The following is a 19,932-nucleotide window of genomic DNA, read 5'->3' on the forward strand; positions in this document are numbered from 1 at the left end:
AGCCCAATGAGCAACTTTTACCCTCACCGGTGTCTTTACCCTTTCCCTTGTAGATTGTAATTTCTCGTGGCAGGGTCCTCTCTCCCTCCTTGCAAGTCTGTTAATAGTTCTATGTGGATTGTATTTGTGTTTTTATATTATGTATGTGTAACCCTTTTTAGATGTACAGAGTCATGGACTTAATGGTGCTCTCAGATAAATAATAATACAATTCTTTGCTTCCTTATCTACAAGAAACCAGTGAGTAACAGACTGGGTTTTGTTCTGACTCAATACCTAGGCTGAAATGTGAGGCTTATGAGACAATATGGGTATGGTTGTCTTTATTGATAACTTGATCTAATAACTATGAGATACCATTCAATTCCACTGCAAGACATGTATGAAGAATCCAGATAGGGTTTATTTCCAGGTTGAATCTTTGAATTATGCACAAACAGTAGGTGAAATTTTTATTTTATTTTTTGCCTGGTTCAACCAGACATATTGACAGTACAAAACATATATAAAAAATGGCAGCCAGGCACAGGTAGAAAGGTGAAAATCACATCAACAGCAAACAAACTGAAATAGCAGCTATAAGACATAATAACTTAAAGGGGTTGTCTTATCTCACCATTACAAAGGTGAGATGAGACACATTCCTGACCACCTCCCACGCATAGCCATTAGAGCTACTGAAACAGCATAGTTCAAGCCGGGAGGTTGTCAAGACTCATCTTATCTTAGTAACGGTGAGATGAGACAACCCCTTTAAATTACATACAACCATGAAATATGGAACTTGACATTCCCCATCTGAAATGTTTACATTATAATGTTCCTGCGTGAAGTCTCGGTAGTAGATTTTGAGACTTGATACTGTAGATGAAAAAGACGAAAACATGCAAAGATGTAACTGCAAAAAACAAACAAACAGTTATAAGATTAGTCCAGGTCCTGTGGCTGACGGTCCTATGGAATGTAATCCACAATAGTAGAGAACAGGGGGAGGCTGTGACTGCCAACACTTCTACCAACCCAGAGTATACTCCAAATGGTGTCATTTTACTGAACACCCACGGTGTGTTCTTTTGAATGCATTAGTGATCCATACACTCTCTTTTATTTGTAACAGGAGCTCTGTGCTGCAATAATCACTAGATCAGGAGCAGAGTTGTAACTAGAAAAGGCTGGGCCCTATAGCAAACCTTTCATCTAATTTGTTAATTGTAATTGAATGTAATAAAAGGAGAAGTAAATTGCAATGTTGTCACAGTAAATGACCACCAGCTCAGTTTTGTGCATTTCAATGTATGTGCTTTGCTGAGTCATTTACATTGGATAGTTAGTTAGCTTATATACAGTACAGACCAAAAGTTTGGACACACCTTCTCATTCAAAGAGTTTTCTTTATTTTCATGACTATGAAAATTGTAGATTCACACTGAAGGCATCAAAACTATGAATTAACACATGTGGAATTATATACATAACAAAAAAGTGTGAAACAACTGAAAATATGTCATATTCTAGGTTCTTCAAAGTAGCCACCTTTTGCTTTGATTACTGCTTTGCACACTCTTGGCATTCTCTTGATGAGCTTCAAGAGGTAGTCACCTGAAATGGTTTTCACTTCACAGGTGTGCCCTTTCAGGTTTAATAAGTGGGATTTCTTGCATTATAAATGGGGTTGGGACCATCAGTTGCGTTGTGGAGAAGTCAGGTGGATACACAGTTGATAGTCCTACTGAATAGACTGTTAGAATTTGTATTATGGCAAGAAAAAAGCAGCTAAGTAAAGAAAAACGAGTGGCCATCATTAGTTCATCCGAGTCACCAGCCTCAGAAATCGCAGGTTAACAGCAGCTCAGATTAGAGACCAGGTCAATGCCACACAGAGTTCTAGCAGCAGACACATCTCTAGAACAACTGTTAAGAGGAGACTGTGTGAATCAGACCTTCATGGTAGAATATCTGCTAGGAAACCACTGCTAAGGACAGGCAACAAGCAGAAGATACTTGTTTGGGCTAAAGAACACAAGGAATGGGCATTAGACCAGTGGAAATCTGTGCTTTGGTCTGATGAGTCCAAATTTGAGATCTTTGGTTCCAACCACCGTGTCTTTGTGAGATGCAGAAAAGGTGAACGGATGGACTCTACATGCCTGGTTCCCACCGTGAAGCATGGAGTAGGAGGTGTGATGGTGTGGGGGTGCTTTGCTGGTGACACTGTTGGGGATTTATTCAAAATTAAAGGCATACTGAACCAGCATGGCTACCACAGCATCTTGCAGCGGCATGCTATTCCATCCGGTTTGCGTTTAGTTGGACCATCATTTATTTTTCAACAGGACAATGACCCCAAACACACCTCCAGGCTGTGTAAGGGCTATTTGACCATGAAGGAGAGTGATGGGGTGCTGCCCCAGATGACCTGGCCTCCACAGTCACCGGACCTGAACCCAATCGAGATGGTTTGGGGTGAGCTGGACTGCAGAGTGAAGGCAAAAGGGCCAACAAGTGCTAAGCATCTCTGGGAACTCCTTCAAGACGGTTGGAAGACCATTTCAGGTGACTACCTCTTGAAGCTCATCAAGAGAATGCCAAGAGTGTGCAAAGCAGTAATCAAAGCAAAAAGGTGGCTACTTTGAAGAACCTAGAATATGACATATCTACAATTTTCATAGTCATGAAAACAAAGAAAACTCTTTGAATGGGAAGGTGTGTCCAAACTTTTGGTCTGTACTGTATATAATACAGATAGTTAGTGGGAGATAGTCAGTGTAGGTTATATCCTGATATAGTGTAGATGATAGGTTCCAGTGCAGGGTGTTAGGTAGTGTGATAGGAATTACTGTTTCTCTGCTGTCCATACATACAAGCTACAGACATAGTGCTGTAATGTCACAACAATACTTGTGCACCAATCAGTAATATCTACTCAGACCTGATAGAATGTGAAGTTGCATGTATTGCGCCAAAACTATGTGCATCATTAGTGCTGATTTTCGCAATCGCAAATATATTGGAGCAGAGTGCTGTAATGTAAAATTACATATAGTGATCAGGAGTCATGAAAGTTGCTGCCAACCATTTGCTCCAGTGTCAGGAAACATCTAGCAGCTTGAAAAATGGAGCAAAAGTGAGCCACGCCTGTATTGCACGCACAATATGCACATATTACGTTGCCGATTTTGACAATCAAGAACATAATGACTGGAGATCACGAATTTGCTAAATTATGGTGAATATTAGGCCAAAAGTTCACAAAATATCGCAAATTTAAATATTGCCTATGCTGCTCATCACTATTTTCTATAAACACTTTTCTCACTAATCTTTAGATATCAACAGAAGTTGTTGAAAATATCAGGACAGTAGTGTCATTGACAAAAGAAGATGTTTTTTATGAAAAATATAATGCCATCTTAACAGGATCATACAGGTAAGTCATACAATGTGTGTTGCAATACTGTGACGCCATTGAATACTATCATTATGTAGCAGTCATACAAAATCCTTTCTGATGTACTTGTTTGTTGGTTTGACTTCTGATTATCTGACACAACTACTCCTCTGGATTCAATGCCTATCATTTTGACACTTGTCATCCTTCTTGGTTATTAGCTCTGACCCTGACTATGTTTGGGTTTGCTTCAAGCTCTAAGATTTATCTCTCATTACCAACCCCTTGCTTGTCTGGTTCTCCTTATACCTATTTGCATCAACCTGGCAATTTTCAGGAGCCAAATCATATCCTCCTTGTGGGGGTAAAGGATGAATTCATGAGGTCTCTTGCACTCTGTTAACTAGAATTGTCAGCATAAAACCTGACTTTAGAAGTGCAGTTGTTAAACAGGTTATTTTGTATAGTAACACAACAGAAGAACTGCTACAGATCATAAAGGAGTTACTCAGTCTCAGCTCAACTTACTAGACCGTATTTTGGGGAATTGTAGGGAATCTGTAATGCTCCATAAAAGCTATAAATTGTACAGGGTGGGCCATTTATATGGATACACCTTAATAAAATGGGAATGGTTGGTGATATTAACTTCCTGTTTGTGGCACTTTAGTATATGTGAGGGGGGAAACTTTTCAAGATGGGTGGTGACTTTGGCGGACATTTTGAAGTCGGCCATTTTAAATCAAACTTTTGTTTTTTCAATAGGAAGAGGGTCATGTGACACATCAAACTTATTGAGAATGTCACAAGAAAATCAATGGTGTGCTTGGTTTTAACATAACTTTATTCTTTCATGAGTTATTTACAAGTTTCTGACCACTTATAAAATGTGTTTAATGTGCTGCCCATTGTGTTGGATTGTCAATGCAACCCTCTTCTCCCACTCTTCACACACTGATAGCAACACCGCAGGAGAAATGCTAGCACAGGCTTCCAGTATCCGTAGTTTCAGGTGCTGAACATCTCGTATCTTCACAGCATATGCTGTGTAAATAACTCATGAAAGAATGGCCGACTTCAAAATGGCCGCCATAGTCACCACCCATCTTAAAAAGTTTCCCCCTTCACATATACTAATGTGCCACAAACAGGAAGTTAATATCACCAACCATTCCCATTATATTAAGGTGTATCCATATAAATGGCCCACCCTGTACTTTAAATTTCTGCTGTGTTCATCTGGAACTGAACAACATCATACGTGGCTGGTCATGTTAATAGCCTACCTCCTGATAAACCTATGCTGATTTGCACCACTCCGAATTGTAAAAGTAAATACAGAGAGCTTGGATTTGGTTTGTATTGTGGATAATCTGGTTATTCACGTCCTGTCTAAGCACCAGTCCAGCTACAGGAAAACACAAACACTTAGGTATTTCCTTTTCATTCTGATAACATACTGCTACCTGTACAACTGTTTTAAAGAGAACATTCTTTGTGGGCTAAGGCCTCTTTCACATTTGCGTTGTCCGGATCCGGCATGTACTCCACTTGCCGGAATTACACGCCGGATCCGGAAAAACGCAAGTGTACTGAAAGCATTTGAAGACGGATCCGTCTTCAAAATGCGTTCAGTGTTACTATGGCAGCCAGGACGCTATTAAAGTCCTGGTTGCCATAGTAGGAGCGGGGAGCGGGGGAGCGGTATACTTACAGTCCGCGCGGCTCCCGGGGCGCTCCAGAGTGACGTCAGAGCGCCCCATGCGCATGGATGACGTGCCATGCGATCACGTCATCCATGTGCGTGGGGCGCCCTGACGTCACTCTGGAGCGCCCCGGGAGCGCACGGATGGTAAGTATGCTGCTCCCCCGCTCCCCACTACACTTTACCATAGCTGCCAGGACTTTAGCGTCCCGGCAGCCATGGTAACCATTCAGAAAAAGCTAAACGTCGGATCCGGCAATGCGTCGAAACGACGCTTAGCTTAAGGTCGGATCCGGATCAATGCCTTTCAATGGGCATTAATTCCGGATCCGGCCTTTGCGACAAGTGTTCAGGATTTTTGGCCGGAGAAAAAAGCGCAGCATGCTGCGGTCTTTTCTCCGGCCAAAAAACGTTCCGTTCCGGAACTGAAGACATCCTGATGCATCCTGAACAGATTTCACTCCATTCAGAATGCATTAGGATAAAACTGATCAGGATTCTTACGGCATAGAGCCCCGACGACGGAACTCTATGCCGGAAGAAAAGAACGCAAGTGTGAAAGAGCCCTAAGGCATTTATTGACTCCAAAGAACAGATAATTTCATCTATGCCAAAATTGTATAATTGATCCAGATATCTTTGCTTAGACTGTCTAAGGCTATTAATGTCACTACAGTGGACAGTATCCTTCTTCCTCAGGATGTGGTTTATTTTGTTGCCCCAGAAATTTCTAATTTGCTGGGTTATTTACATTTTGAGCCCTTGTCTTTCTTTGCTCTGGAATAATTGTCTGAGACTTGATGTCATGAGTTCTTCGGTTACTGTAATTCTCTAAACTGATTGGCACTCGGATGACATTTCTAAGTAGAACCTTGAGTGTCATGCTGCTTGTCTCTCCTTGCCTTTGAAATCTGTTGCAACATCTATTGTTGAGGTGACGAATAATTTCTGATGTATTTTCTAGAACAATGATAAAAGCTACCTGACAGAAGTTTTCACTGACTTATTGATTTTATTGTGGACTCTTGTTTACTAAGTGCAGAATATGAAATCATTCCGGTCGTCCAGAGAGACAGTTATGATAGTAACTGAGCAAGAACAACCTGCTCAAATGGGTCTTGTTCCTCTCTGCAAATATAAATTAATAACCATAAGCCAAATTAGGACTCAAAGCACAACAGGTGAACCTACAAATCCCAGCACACCACCGTTAGCATAAGTTAAAAAAGGTCTGTACATTCGTAGTAATGGTCAGCAGTGCCCAATGTCAATGCACCTGTTTTACTCCAAAAGGAACAATCTTCTCACCAACAATGCAGGCACTGTTCCCTTAATGGTCTCCTTGTAGCGTCCTCATCAATGGTCTCTCCTGTAGACCTATATGGATCACAACATCGATGTATGGATTACCACAAGTAGCTGTAGATGGGTACACTGCAAACCCTCATACTTTCACTATTTACTATCTGGAGCTGCATATCTTGGATCATGATCCTCCAACAGACAAAGGGATATGGAGGCACAAAAAGACATAGGCTTGTGGAGGATCATAAAAAAAATTAAAAAAAACAGCCTGTTGTGCTTGTTCAGAATACTGACAAGATGAACATCTTGTATAAACATGTAGTAAAATAGTAGGAATCATCTCAGGATGGAGCTCACAAGTCCCCAACTTGTTTTGCCTCCCAAGACTTCTTCAGGGGTTCCTATTCTGAGCTCCAGGCCACATTTTTAACTACAAAAGTGCCAAAATTCCTCTGTAGAAAGTCACTTACAAACAGCTCCAAATGCAGTAGCAACACAGCAGTATGTTATAAGCACCCAGCAAACCCATGAAATGAAATCCCAATCTCAACGTTAAAAAGGGAAAAAAAACAGTTAAAACTGTACTGAACACAACCTAAAATTGTGAGATCCAACTATCAATGTCAACTTCATTAATTCACCTACTTGGGCAAAGGTTATTCACTTGGTTTAAATACAGGTATAGAGTAAAAGTAATCAAGCCTCTATTTATATATCTAATCAATCATACTGGCATATTCACCCTGCATGGCTCTAACCTGACCCTCAATACAATAGCAGCCCACAGGGGGCATCCAGAGGATCCCAGCCAAAGACATAGAAAAATAGAGGCTTCAAAACGGCACTGCGTGAACATAGTCCAAAGTAAATCAATTAATGTCAAATTCCATATTCAATCCAAATGGTGTTCATCAGAAAAATATATTCTGTCTCTTTTTGTCTCAAAGTTTTAATGATTTCACCCCCTCTCCAATGCGAGTCTACCTGACAAATACCAATAACCTTCAAGCCTTCTAAATCTTTAATTCTACCCCTCCATAGGATGAAACAGTTTTCTATGTAAAGACACCTAAGTAACAATTCAGCTGGTGGTGTCCCATAGACAAGTGATTCCTCCCACAGCGACATCTAAAGGTTTGCATAGCTGGACGCAAATTTTGACCCCATAGCCACACCTACCTGTTGAAAATAAAAATCACTCTCCACCAAAAATGGTTGTAAAGTAATAAAAAGTTGATAGCATTTACCCAAAAATGTATTTGTTCTAGTTCCATGTTTTAATTTCTATGTAGAATTGTCTGTATCGCCTTAACACCTTGATCATGTGGAATCACATTATACAATGATGTCATATCAGCTGTATTTATTTAAGCTGTGGAATGACATCAGTGGAATTGTGCAATGAGGAAGGCATAGGCAACATACTTTTGGAGAAAAAAAAATACACATAGTTGCCTAGATGCCAGAGACTATAGGTTTGGGAAGTGAATGCTGCTGTTTTCTGTGCATTTTTGCAGTATATAACTGGTATCTTGGGGAACGTTTTATAGATATGTTTGTATTCCTTCTGATTTAACCTCTTAAGGACACGGCCATATTTCACCTTAACCCTAAGTTCACACCTGAGCGTTTTACAGCGCATTCCTACGCGCTGTAAAACGCTCAACAAGGAGAAACCAATGCTTCCCTATGGGAATGGTTCTCACCTGGGCGTTTTACAGCGCGTACGATCGCGTACCATCTAAGAAACTACGTGATAAGGTGGCAGTTTTGTTGGTACTATTTTATGGTACATAAGATTTTTGGTTGCTCTATATTTCATTTTTGTGAGGCAAGGATACCAAAAAAAGAAATTCGGAAATTTTGTCTCCATTTGCCATAAACTGTTGAGGAACACCTAAAGGGTTAATACAGTTTGTAAAATCAGTTTTGAATACCTTGAGGGGAGTAGTTTCTTAGATGGGGTCACTTTTATGGATTTTCTACTATAGGGGAGCATAAGGGGGTCTTCAAATGGCACATGGTGCAAAAAAAAAAAAGGCCATCAAAATCTGCCTTCCAGAAACCATACGGCGTTCCTTTTCTTCTGCGGCCTGCCGTTTGGTCATACAGCAGTTTACGACCACATATGTTTTTTTTCTGTAAACTGCAGAATCAGGATAATAAATATAAAGTTTTGTTTGGCTGTTAACCCTTGCTTTGTTACTGGAAAAAAAAACGGATTAAAATGGAAAATTTGACAGTGTTCATCTGAGGGGTTAGGTCATGGGGTATTTTTATAGAGCAGATTCTTACAGGCGCAGTGATACCTAATATGTCTACTTTTTTTTTTAATTTATGTTTTACACTATATTATCCTTTTATAAACAAAACATTTTAGTATCTCCATAGTCTAAGTCAGTTTTTTTTTAAGTTTTTAGCCAATTATCTTACGTAGGGGTTCATTTTTTGCGGGAAGAGAGGACGGTTTTATTGGCACTATTTTGGGGGGCATATGACTTTTTGATCGCTTGCTATTACAAGTTTTGTGATGTAAGGTGACAAAAAATACCTTTTTTTTGCACCGTTTTTATTTTATTTTTTGGACCGTGTTCATCTGAGGGGTAAGGTCATGGGGTATTTTTATAGAACAGATTCTTACGGATGTGGCGAAACCTAATATTTCTACTTTTTTTTATTTATTTTAGTTTTACAAAATAATATGTCAAGTCTGAGAACCATAGTTTTTTTCCGATTGTCAGTGGCTAAATGGAATTAAAATTTGGGAAGGGGATTATAAATTTAGTACTCTATGGAAGTGTTGTACTCCCTGAAGCAACCGTCAATGCAGAGGCCCGGATGATCGGGGCACGTGTCACACTGAGTGGTGGTGTCCTTCTGTATCCCCCTCCTGTGGCACACTCTGCACTTTTTTGGGGACCGTCCCTTCTTTCCAGTATATGGGACCACACTCCAGTTCCCGAGGTACTCCGGTCTGCTCTTTCCTGGTCAGAAAATATCAGGGACTTGAGGACTGCCTCATAGAACTGAAGGAATTTCCCTGTGTTGCCACCGCTCTGGGACAGCACAAAAGAGTTGTACAAGGCAACCTGTACCAAGTAGACCGCAACTTTTTTGTACCATGCCTGGGTTTTGCGCATGGCATTATATGGCTTGAGGACTTGATCAGAGAGATCAACTCTTCCCATATACCGATTGTAGTCGACGATATAATCGGGCTTGAGGACTGTTGCCGCGGTACCTCGCACAGAGACAGGGGTGATGCCATTACCGTGAATTGTGGACAGTACAAGGACATCCCTCTTGTCCTTATATCTGACCAGCAACAGGTTTCCACTGGTAAGGGCTCGGGTCTCACCCCTGGGGATAAATACCTGGAGAGGGTGGGTAGGAAGGCCGTGTTGATTTTTCCGCACAGTCCCACAAGCGGACATGGATCTGGGGATGGATCTGGGGGCGAGGGACTGGAACAAGGGGATACTAGTATAAAAGTTATCCATGTACAGGTGGTAACCTTTATCTAGCAGTGGGTGCATAAGGTCCCACACAAGTTTCCCGCTAACACCCGGAGTGGGGGGACATTCTGGGTGTTCATTACTGGAATCTCACCCCTCGTACACACATGAAACTTGTAAGTGTACCCTGAGGTACTCTCACAAAGTTTGTACAGATTCACGCCATACCTCGCCTGCTTAGAGGGAACATACTGGCGGTAAATTAGTCTCCTCTTGAAAGCAATGAGAGACTCATCAACCGCGACCTCCCTTCCAGGTACATAGGTCTAAAAAAATTGGGCCCTAAAGTGATCGATGACCGCCCTAATTTTGTATAGTAGGATGGGGGGGGGGCACATGCTGCATTATCTGCGTAATGCAGGCATTTTCGGATGGCTTCGGGTAAGTGTCATGGCCGTACTGTAAAGGAGCCTGGGTGTTGAGCAATGAACTGTTGGGCGAGCAGGTTCGTTTGCTCCACCATCAGATTCACAAAGTGGGCACTGAAAAAAAAGACTAAAATAGTCATATTCAGTGAAGCCCACTGTGGAAATCAGGAATCGCAGGCTCAAAATGCTCTGAGGTACAACATTCAAGTTCATCAGTAGGGGGCTCCGGTGGACTTATCTGGTGGGCCTGAAAACTAGTACGAGCCCTAGAGCTGCTCTTACTAGTGTGGGCCACAGGGTCCCTGGCATGCCGGTCCCCTAGCTCCGCCTGGCGGCTTCTCTGCTGCCTTAGGGGCTCATCATCATTGCTAGATGATGAGGAGGACGCGGATGACAAAAGAAAAGTGGGGTCATCCTCGTCCTCACTGGGACTCTCGTAATCGGAGGCAAGCTGGGCGTATGCCTACTCAGCCGAGAACATCCAGCGGGCCATAGGGGAGTGTTTGTGTGAGTGTGTGTGTGCGTGTGTGGAATTTTTTAGTTAATGTGCGTGTGTGTGGGGGCACAGGTGTTCGCGGACTTATCCCTAAAACTAAGAAAAAAAAACACACAAAAAAGGCCAAAAAATTTGAAAACATTTATAAAAAAATTCAAACTCGCTGATCAGCAGTTCAAAGCTGATCAACGGTGGAGTGTGCGATGCGCTAATAGTGGCCGGACGCTAAGCAAAAATAAATAAATAACTGCTTGAGCCCCAAAAAATGTGTGGGGGGGCGGGGGGGCAAGCTGCAGCACCCCTGGGGGGTCTAGGGTAACTTTCCCTGAATATCCCTGCCTAACCTAACCTGTCCCTGACCTTTCCCTAAATACCTTTTAGTGCCAGATGGCATTGTGGAAGGTCAGAAGGGTGTTGCCCAGATATGGGGGTGCTGGCTCTGGGAATTGATGCCGGATACTCTCTCCCAGACACAGAAAGGAGGAGAAGAGGAGCGCTGCAATAATTTAAACCTCCCGCCCCTGCAGCCAATCAGAAGCGATCCTGAGAGGTGATGTCACCATCACCTCTCAGGATCGCAGGATGGTGATTAGTGGTGTATTATCACACCACCGATCACCATCCTGTTCTGGGTTATCGGGTCCCCAGAGACCCCGGAATAACGCAGAAAACCGCAGGTCTGAATTGACCTTTGGTTTGCTGCAATCGCCGACAAGGGGGGGTGACCCCCCCCCCCCCCCGCGCATTGTCCCAGGGTGCCTACTCAATGATTTGAGCAGGCACCTTGTTCCGATCACTGCCCGCCGTTACCTGTACGCCCTGTGTCCTTAAGAGGTTAATATCCCTAACTTTTTGCCATCATCCATAATTATCGATAACTCATTTAGATATTTTTGTGTGGGGTCTAATCACAGTTTTTATACGTGTTATCTTCTTCTAACATCTGATTCATCTTCACTGTATAATGTTCTGGCTTCATGATAACAACCCCTCCCCCTTTCCTGGCTTCACAATTACACTGTTATCTTTCAAATTGTTTTAGTGCATTTTTCTCTTTGATACTAAGATTGTGTTTCCTCATTAGTCATTTGTTAATGACGACATTTCTTTTTTTTTATTTTTATTTTTCAAAGCATACTTTATTTAGTAAAGCAGTGAAATACAGTATATGAGTGTTGGAGGGAAGACAAGCCTCTACACTACTTACATAGTAAAAACAACACAGTATAAACTGCAGGTCAGACATTGCAATGCAAACAAGGCATATATATATCCAAGATACAGATCACATAATAAATACACAGTGGTTTACTTTGAAAGGTGGGCTCCAATTATTACCACTACGAGGGGTCCCTGTGTATCGCGTCCTTTCACATCCGAGACAGGTTAAAAAGAAAGATATCGAAAAAAGAAGGGGGGGGGGTCTTATCTGCTTGTAGGTATAAGGTGATAAGATCGAAAAATCGAAATGTGTGTCGCTAGTTCACCTAAGTGTATTATCTAAGACAAAAGTTAATTGGCTAAGACCGTCTGGTAGCCTCTAAATGAAATCCATCTATCCCAAGTCTTCAGAAATTTGTGGTGTGATCTCAGTTCCCATGAGGATAGTTCTTCTAATCTATAGATCTGATCAATCCTCTGCAACCATTGTTCCATTGAGGGAACGTCGGAGGATAGCCACATTAGAGGGATCAGTAATTTAGCAGCATTTATGAGGTGTTTAAACAGCGGCAGATTGGGAGGAGAAGGATCTCGTGGAAAGAGGTTTAGGAGAGCCACTTCGGGAGATGTATTAATGTCAGAACCACAAATTTAATTGCTGGTTTGGAAAACTTTTCCCCACCATGCGGACAGTAATGGACACGACCACCATATATGAAAAAAGGTGCCTCTCTGAGTCAGGCATCTCCAGCAGTTATCAGAGGCCGTAGCTGAATACAAACATGTTTTGTCAGGGGTTTTATACCACCTTGTGATAATTTTATAGTTGTTCTCCTGAATTTTGACACATCTCGAGGCCTTATGTGAGGAGTTGAAAATAGTAATGGTATCAACCGGGGCTAAGCAGTTATCCAAATCTTTCTCCCACAACCTAATAAAAGCCGGTGTTAAGGCGAATGGGGGGGTTCTCAATCTCTTATACCACTGCGAGATCATCTTTTGGGGCGGGGGGTCTTGAGTGATTATGTGCTCACACCAGGTAATGGGCCGTAACAGGGTATGTAGATGGGCATTTTGAGATATGTAGGCCTGTATGAAATGAAGACCTAAGAAGCCTGAACCAGAGACTTTCAGGAGATCTCTCATATCTTTCAAGGAAAGTAGTTGGCCGTCTCTGTAGAAGTCCACCAATTTCACTGAGGACCTACTAATTTCAGTGGGAAGGCTATCTCTTAGGGCTTTGGGGGCCAAGTGACATACATCAGCTACGGTTAAGATAGGTGACGGAAGTGGTGAATTTAAGGGGGTATTTTGCAGGGAGTACCAAGCCTGTAGGGTGGCTTTCATGGTAGGGGAAAAGTTAGGGTGTGCAGGTATCTGGGTCATACGACCCAAGAGGGTTGCTTTGAAAGGAGTCCCCAGTAAAGATTCTTCCATCGAGACCCAGGATTTGTGTTCAGGTGCTACTAGCCAGTCTACTGCTCTAGTAAGCAGGATAGCCCGACCATACAATTCCGGGTCTGGCAACGATATACCTCCTCTCTCTCTCGGGTAGGACAGCAGTTTATATGACAATCTAGCCTTCTTTTTGTTCCATATGAAGGATCTGAACATAGATTTGAGTTTTGAGTAGTAGGAGGAGGGGACAGGGATGGGCAGCGTCTGTTGAAGGTAGGTAAGTTTAGGAAGAATGAGCGAGAGTAAAATATTTTTCCTTCCGAACCATGAGAGCGTAGGGACATCCAGGGAATTTATATCTTCAGTTAGCTTGTTCTGGAGAGGGATATAATTCAGGCTAAAAAGATGGCTAGGGTCCGTACTTATTTTAACCCCTAAATAGGTTAAGTAGGGGGAGGACCAATTAAAAGGCGAACAAGCTTCTAAGTGAGACTTAACTGAGTTTTTGATGCCAGTGGAAATTATCAGTGATTTATTGTGATTAACCTTGAAGTCAGAAAGTAATCCATAAACTTCCAGATGGCCGTATATCTTAGGGAGAGCCACTTGGGGGTTACTGATTATCAAAAGAATATCATCCGCAAAGGCGGCGACTTTATGTTGTTGGTCCCCAAGAGTTATTCCCTGGATGTCTCTATCCATCCGAATGGTCTGAAGAAGAGGTTTAAGGGCGAGGACAAATAATAAAGGGGAGAGGGGGCAGCCCTGGCAGCCATTTCGTATTATAAAGGGGGCTAATAAAGTGTCATTTACTCTAACTGAGGCAGAAGCCTGTGAGTACATAGCTTCTATGGCACTGATAAAAGAGGGGGGAATGTTTTGAGCGTGTAACGCTGAGTACAGAAAGACCATTTGACTCTGTCAAATGCCTTCTCAGCATCTGTGCTAAGAAGGACTAAGGGAAGGTTTTTCCTTTTGACATAATGGATAATGTTAAGAATTCATGCTGTATTGTCTTTCCCCTCTCTATGTTTCACGAAACCTACTTGGTCTCTATGAATTAGCGAGGGGAGCAATTTCGCCAGTCTGTTTGCCAACATTTTAGCTAGAATTTTTAAATCTATATTGAGAAGGGAAATGGGCCTATAGTTGGGACACAAGGAGTGGTCTTTGCCTTCTTTAGGAATTAACGTAATGTGGGCCTTGGTCATGTGAGCAGATAGGGGAATACCCCGTAGGGAATCATTATAAATTGGCAGGAGATGAGGGATCAATACCTCCTGAAAGGACAAGTAGTAAGGTGTTAGGAGTCCATCCGGACTGGGGCATTTTTTTTATTGCATCTAAAATTTCATCATGAGAGAAAGGGGAAGCTAGGTGAATTTTATCTTGTTCCGTAATCATGGGGAGTGTCAGGTTCTCCAGATATGAACCAGAGGGCGTCAATGGATCAGGGCTACCTGAGAGAGAGCGCGAGGAATCAAGATTGTAAAGGGATTGGTAGTAGTCCCTAAATAATGAGGCAATTTTGTTTGACTCAAAGGTTAGACCGACCTTCTGGGGTTTTCAGCTTGTGTATATAGTTATTTGATTTCCTACTCTTGAGTCTAGACAACATGTAATGGGAGGCTTTGTTCCCATGAGCGAACATTTTGTATTGGGAATGTAGAAAGAGCTTAGCTGATGCCATATTTAAAAGATTTTTGAGGGAGGCTCTACATACTGACAATTCTTGTAAGTGAGCTTCCAGCAGAGATCTTTTGTGAGCACTTTCCAAGGAGATGATTTTGGCGTGTAGGGAATCTATCTGTTTTTGCCTTTCCTTTTTAAGGTGTGCCCCTAGACGAATACAGTGGCCCCTAATGAACGCTTTGTGGGCGTCCCAGATAATTTGTGGAGAAACCCCAGGGGTACAGTTTAATATTAAAGTATTCTTCTAGAAGGTGTTGTAGTTTAGTTCTGGTATCTTGAGCACTTATGAGCATTTCATTAAATCGCCAATGGCTAGTAGGTTTATGGGTAAGAGGAGGTTTTATGTGAAGGTATATTGGGGCATGATCTGAGAGGACAATGGACCCAATATCCGCTTCGGAGCAAAGCTGGAGATGTTCCTTTGAGATAAACAAATAGTCTAGACGGTGATAAGATTTATGCATTGGTGAGAAAAAGGTATAGTCCTTGGAGTCTGGGTGTATAGTTCGCCAGACAACAAGTGAGCCTTTGATAGTGTCCGAATAAGGGAACGAATACCTTTTTGGGATTGGACAGATTTATGGGAGGAGGAATCTATAAGCGGATTAAGGACATGATTCAAGTCCCCTCCCAATACCATAACACCGTCTCTGAATGATTCTGATTTTGCTAATACAGATCTAAGCCAAGGAATCTGTCGGCTATTCGGGGCATGCACATTTATGAAAGTGTACAGATGTTGACCTATCTTCCCTTTGAACATTATGAAACGACCCTCTGGGTCACTCAGCTGGTCCTCTAAAATGAAATGTACCTTGCTCTGGAACCCAATGCTTACTCCTTTGGAATTAGATGTAGGAGAGCCGCAGTGATACCAGTTGGAGAAATATGAATATGATAAATTTGGGAAGTGTTGGGACTTGAAGTGGGTCTCCTGTAGGAAAACAATGTTCGCTTTATCTTTTCTCAAAATTCCGAAGATCTGGCTCCACTTAGAAGGCGAATTGCAACCCTTTACATTATAGGAGGCAATTTTAAGAGCCATCATGGGAACAGATAGAAAAGGCAAAAAGCTGAAACATGCGTGTCTGGATACTAGTCAAAAGGAAAATTTGAGTATAATACTTAATAGTAGGATGACCCAACAGGAGAAAAAGTTGAAGTCTAGATGACGGTGTGACCTGTCTCAGATGGATAGTGCTCCACACAATGAGAGACCTGCGAAAACAGTTAAACAATATATTTAGAACAAACAAAGGAAAATTAGAAACTACATATGGGTCCCGCGGGACTCTAATAAGGGGGGGAAATGGCATTCGCCTATTTTGGACCCGGCATTTAAGGTCAAATATATCCGATCAGTCAATCGATAGGTTGACTGATATATACGTTAGAGGGCAGTGGCCAGCAAGGTAATGGCCTAGAGGGTCCAAGTCTCTCGTTTGCGGGAAAAGGGGAGACCTAAAGGTCGCTGAATACATATATTATATATTAGCTGTTGGGAGCAGTCTAAATTTCAAGATTGCCTTCCATAATCTGGACCCACACGGGGGATGCCAAACCGAGAGTTGGCCTCAAGACATTCACAAAGACCTCTTACATTATGGTAACATCTAAACAATAAAATATTGCATAGGTATGAGCATCCTATTACAGAGTGCAGCCTAGACCATCCTTCTGAGTCCCTGAATCGCAAGATAGCCCTGGGATTCCGATACCAAGCTGTAACCTCGTAGTGTCGACTATCCATCTATCCCTGGTCCATCTAATAAGTCCAGGGACAATGTATAGTCAAGACCATCACCGGGGGTAACTGATTATGTAAATAGTTCAGAGGCGCTGAATACATATTACGACTTATTATAAAGCTGTGCAATAAAACATCGCAGGAAAAAGGAAGTGATGAGCCTGCGCATACAACAGTCGCTGAAGTAGCCCATGATCTGCCTTAAACAGACGCCACCGAATAGCACCGGAGTATACCAATAGCAAAATCGCCTGTTGCGCATAAGCCGGTGGTACAAGGCATATTTTGAGGTTGAAGTCCGAATGTATCATGCGGATATAGAAAATAATCGGACCGTATTAATGCGCGTGATGACAAATAAATCATTTCTGGACTAACAGAAGACGCCTCGTGAATCATAACTAAACAGTTAACAGTATTCAGCTAAATATATCAGTTACTAGATGGACATAGATTCAAATACGCCATGTCTCGTCTAGTAAAACTTAAGAAAATCTTGATATGCGATACAATTAAAGGCCGCATCTAATCGCATCATGCGAAATGTAAGTTAAGGCAGCTTTGAGGGTCACGATAGAGTGCCCCGGGTGTCAGGTATAGAGATTCAGAGAAAGTGATAGAAAAACATTACAATGGGGAAGACTGGAGGTAAAACAGAGACAGAGACAATCTACGGGGGGCCGGGTTAAGGGTGGGAGATAGGAGGATATAATGACTGATACTGATCCGATGCGAAGAAAACTGCTAAGAGGCAAAAAGTCACATTCTCAAAAGACGTTGGTCGCAATGCGCCTTGGGGTAAGAGGATGACTTTTCTTCTTCTCTTTTTGTCTTTGTGCTTTAGGGGTCCCTTTCATCTCGAACGGTACCACCTTGGGCAGTTTTGGGAGTGCAGTAATGTCCTGGATAGCGTCCCAATCTTCAATGTCCAGGGGATTTATATCCAGCGAATCAAATGCTGGGCCTAGGTCCATATGAGATTTGATGGTGATCCTCCTGCCTTGATGCGAAAAGGACAGACCGAACGGGAACTGCCATCGGTATAGAATCTTGTTATTTCTGAGCCAATCTGTGAGGGGCTTGAGAGACCTACGCTTCTGCAGGGTCACCGGAGCAAGGTCCTGGAAGATATTGATCGGCACCCCATTATATTTAGCTCCACCAGGTAGACGAGCCTTGTTTATTATGGCTTCTTTATCTTGGAAATGGAGGAACCGGCAAATTATATCTCTGGGGGTTCGTTGCCTTGCGGTTTTGGGCGCAGTGCCCTATGAGCTCTCTCGATCATAATAGAAGCAGAGCGTTCCGGGCCCAATAATTCTTCGCATATCTCCTTCACTATGGCGGAGGAGTCTTGTGCGGATTCTGTCTCTAGAACTCCTCGGAATCTGAGGTTATTCCTTCTCCCACGATTCTCCTGGTCTTCTAGGGCGCTGAATGCCACATTTAGGTGCGTTTGGCATTTTTGAAGGCTGAGGGCCGTTGCCGTCTGAAAATCCAGGATTGCGGCCTGGTTGTTCTCTAAGGCCTCCACTCTGCCGCCAATATGTCTAACATCTTGCCTCATGGAAGAGAGTTCGCTGACAAGCGGTTCCATAGCCCTTTGGAGAGCAGAGTCCAAGTATTTTCTGGAAATCGGGAGATGTTTGCAATGCCTTGAATCTTCAGCGTCGCTGCCGTCAGCTTGTATCTCGGCCTCACTCTCCTCTGTCTCTCTGCTTGGCTCCGGCGACATTTTAGCTTCCCGCGCGGCACATATCGCTGCAGCTTTTTTAATGAACTTATCCATGTCGCCACAGCTTGACTGGTGCTTGGGAGGAAGGGATGAGTCCCCTGTTCGTTGCTGGCCAATCTTGCCCATATTTCAGGAAGATAAACTGACAATAGCTGCTGAAAAGCCGGGTCTGAGCAGCAGAGCTCAAGCGCACACGTCCATTCAGGTCTGGCGCTAGCTCCGGCCCCCTTAATGACGACATTTCTGAAAACCTCTATAGTAGCCCCCTTACAGGAGGATTAAAAATAGAGGGGCTACATATATCTGTATAGGAATTTATCACCTACAACATATTTCAACCTTTTTTGAATTATAATGTCTTATTTTGGTATCCCTATAGTTACAAACATCCATGCTGCTCATATGTTTTACCTAGCAGAGTGCACAATAAATGAAAACACAAATATGGTAAAAACAGAGAGCAAACAACCTGATCAAACCGGTCAAACTGGTTTTCGAACAACCTCCTTACTAGTAGGGGGTATAGACTATTGATGTATGTCCAAAAGCTGTATCAGACCTTGGGCAAGCGTAAGTGATGGAGGGGTGGTGATTAAAGTTATGCTGGTGGGGGGCTTTGTATGGGTACAGTATCTCCTATGTGATAATTTTTCTCCACAGTGCTTGCTGTTATTGTATTGGATTCCATCCAACTGTGATTTTTTTTTTTTTACTAAAAAAGTTTTTTTTAATTATCTTGTCCTTAAGTTATACCTTGTCTTCTTCAAAATTGTTAAAAATGTTCTTGCCTTTCATTATTTATACAAAAAAAAATATCTTGTACTTTAGCATGGCAGGAAATGTGGGTCACTCCTTGGAATTGCCACGCTACCACAAAATGCCACCACCGACTTATAGAGCAGCTGTTAAGGACAGGGACAGTTCATCTCTTTCACGCCCCCATGGGTCAATGTTTTGCAAGGCAGCAATGAGGCCAGGTTCTTGTTGATACCTTTACTTTTGTGTCGGTCCGGTTCCTATATCAGGAGCTTATCCGCCTCCTCCACTTCCTACTCAATGACATCTTCCTGTCCCCAACACAAACATGACAGAGCTTTTCTTCAACTCCATCTCTCTACAGTGCTGCCATGCTGTTTTTTTAGCCCTGATTAGAGAAGCCAAACAGCAGATCAGTTGCTAATCTTCATCACGCAGCAAATTTCTTTGCCAACCATAACTGTGTAGCGTGGTCAGTAACAATGGCAGAAGAATTGTGGCTGTGCTGCATTTGCGGGAAATAACACATTTTCCATGCATGGAACACATGATAAATTTAGTGGTGTAACAATTTTTTTTAAAGGATTGTGGCTTGCAGAAGGTGATCCCATGTCCAGTGTCTGCACATTTCAGCCATTTTTATGGGCTACGAAGGTCCATGTGGAC

At 42.6% G+C, this 19,932-nt stretch overlaps 1 protein-coding gene across 4 annotated transcripts in view; it reads left to right on the plus strand.

Moving 5' to 3' along the window:
• LOC122939270 (ATP-dependent translocase ABCB1-like) overlaps positions 1-19,932 on the plus strand; it is a 403,390-nt gene that overhangs the window by 334,928 nt on the left and 48,530 nt on the right. For all 4 annotated transcript variants that reach the window (XM_044295338.1, XM_044295337.1, XM_044295339.1 and 1 more), the window contains one exon: positions 3,327-3,427. In XM_044295338.1, the coding sequence (XP_044151273.1) occupies positions 3,327-3,427 (101 nt within the window). The remainder of the gene's footprint in view (positions 1-3,326; positions 3,428-19,932) is intronic.

The sequence above is a fragment of the Bufo gargarizans genome, chromosome 5 (genome assembly GCF_014858855.1).
Source record: "Bufo gargarizans isolate SCDJY-AF-19 chromosome 5, ASM1485885v1, whole genome shotgun sequence".
Taxonomy (NCBI): domain Eukaryota; kingdom Metazoa; phylum Chordata; class Amphibia; order Anura; family Bufonidae; genus Bufo; species Bufo gargarizans.